The 1,929-nt window shown below is 46.8% G+C and overlaps 1 protein-coding gene across 1 annotated transcript in view; it reads left to right on the forward strand.

Annotated features, from left to right (window-relative positions):
- The first annotated feature begins 1,530 nt into the window (after positions 1–1,530).
- Positions 1,531–1,929, forward strand: part of chst11 (carbohydrate (chondroitin 4) sulfotransferase 11) — a 23,311-nt gene continuing 22,912 nt past the window's right edge. The window contains exon 1 of the mRNA XM_017426322.3: positions 1,531–1,614. Within this exon, the coding sequence (XP_017281811.1) occupies positions 1,531–1,614 (84 nt within the window). The remainder of the gene's footprint in view (positions 1,615–1,929) is intronic.

Raw genomic sequence — 1,929 nt, forward strand, 5'->3', positions numbered from 1 at the left:
CCAAAACTACAACACCTCACTGGTATTTGATAAAAAGGTGAAATCTCTGCTAAAATCTTGTGTTTTGAATCAACATTCATATAAACTAATTCATGTCATTTCAGTGAGTCATCATGGTTGTGCCCTGAGTCCAAATACATGTCATATACACATTCAAGCCACTTGTTTTAAATAAATGCTTCTATTTTAATTCAGTTTTGGTCTTCATTGTAACTGATGTGCAGGGGGAGAATGAGGGGTTGACCTCAGGATTGTTTAAAGTCTGGCTGCGACCCTGCCAGTGGTCATGGTTTTAAAAGCTTTGTTTCTCATGATGTGAAAAGATTATTATGTATTGTTTACCAATGAAGCCGAGGCAGCGACTTACAGAAATGACTGTAGATGATTACTCCTTGTTTGTGGTTGATTTCTTCGCTTGCTAATGCCGAGCTGTCCTTCAGCACCTTCCAGCACGAAGCTAAATGATGCGAGCGTGTTGGAACCAAGCTGACTGCTTTCACTGATTGCTGCCAGCAGCTGCCGCTCCGTATGAAGGAGTTGAGAGGCTGCCAAACAGCAATGCCCTTGGCATGCGCCCGCCGCTTTCATTATTTATCCGCAGCACCTTCTGCTTCCAACTTTTACTGCTTGATTTTTTCAAAGCGATGGATCCGAAAGGTGCACGCAATCCAAAACCGTCAAACTTCAGTATGGCATGTGAGCGATCCGCCCATACTGGGGACAGATCAGGACTGCAGACGAGCTGGTCCAGAACCTGTCCCATCCTCTTCCTCGGTCATGCCTTTGGAATGTGAGTGGAATACATGGTCTATGGCAGGGGTGTCCAACTCCAGGCCTCTAGGGGCCGCTGTCCTGGGAGTTTTAGCTGTTTCTGCTCCAGCACACCTGATTCAAATGGTTTAATTACCTCCTCACCAAATCATCAGGTTCTCCAGGAGCATGGCAACAAGTCATCCATTTAAACCAGGTGTTTTAAAGCAAGAACACATCTAAAACATGCAGGAGAGTGCCCCCCGAGGAATGGAGTTTGACACCTGTGGTCTATGGGAAAAATGCTCAGACGTCCCAAGAAAAGATGGTCCTTGAAGGCAGCAGATGTTGCTGTAGAATCTCATTGAGTCTGCTATCAGAACCCCTGACTTTGACCCAAACGTAGACTGTCACAGAGCCCAGATCCAACCTCAGCCCATCACAGAACCCCGATAAAAGCCCAGAACCATGACAAAACCCTGACTCAAACTCAGAACCATAAAAGAACCCCGAGCTAAGCCCAGTCCAACAGAGAGCCGGGCCTTTGGATATGAAAACAGTTTGGATGTTCCATTTTCTCTTTAGTCTGGACCAAGGATGGGCATCCCTGGTCCTGGAGGGCCACCATCCTGCATGTTTTCCTTGTTTCTCTGCTCCAACACGCCTGATTCAGAGGTTAAATCACCTCTTCATGTTCCGCAGAAGCCTGTTAATCACCCATTGATTCAAATCCACATCTTCACTGGTGTCTTTCTCTTTTGTTGGTTTTGCTTTCCAGTTATGCGGAGGAACCCTTTCATGGTGGACGGATGCTGCAGGAAAGGTTCTCGCAACGCCCTGCAGGAGCTCTACAACCCCTCCCAGGTAGGAGAGTCCACATGCTCGTCTTGTGAGTTCCTCAGCTGTAACAGAAACTAGCAGAGTAAGTTTCCGAACGAACCCTTCAAAGGTCCGATCTAGTGTTTTTCTGCTCTCTGATAAACGGGTTAATATGGTGGCACGGGTGCAAACTCACGGCAAACGGTGGAAGATTTTTGAAGCCTGTTGCATTCAGGGGCATCTTCACAATCCTGAGATTACAAGAAATCAGCAGACGTCATGCCTCTAGACTAGAGTGGCGTGCTCTTCTAGAATAGACAATCCCTCCAGGATTTTGCGGGGCATTTTCCTAAAAGTTGC

The sequence above is a fragment of the Kryptolebias marmoratus genome, linkage group LG1 (genome assembly GCF_001649575.2).
Source record: "Kryptolebias marmoratus isolate JLee-2015 linkage group LG1, ASM164957v2, whole genome shotgun sequence".
Classification (NCBI taxonomy): domain Eukaryota; kingdom Metazoa; phylum Chordata; class Actinopteri; order Cyprinodontiformes; family Rivulidae; genus Kryptolebias; species Kryptolebias marmoratus.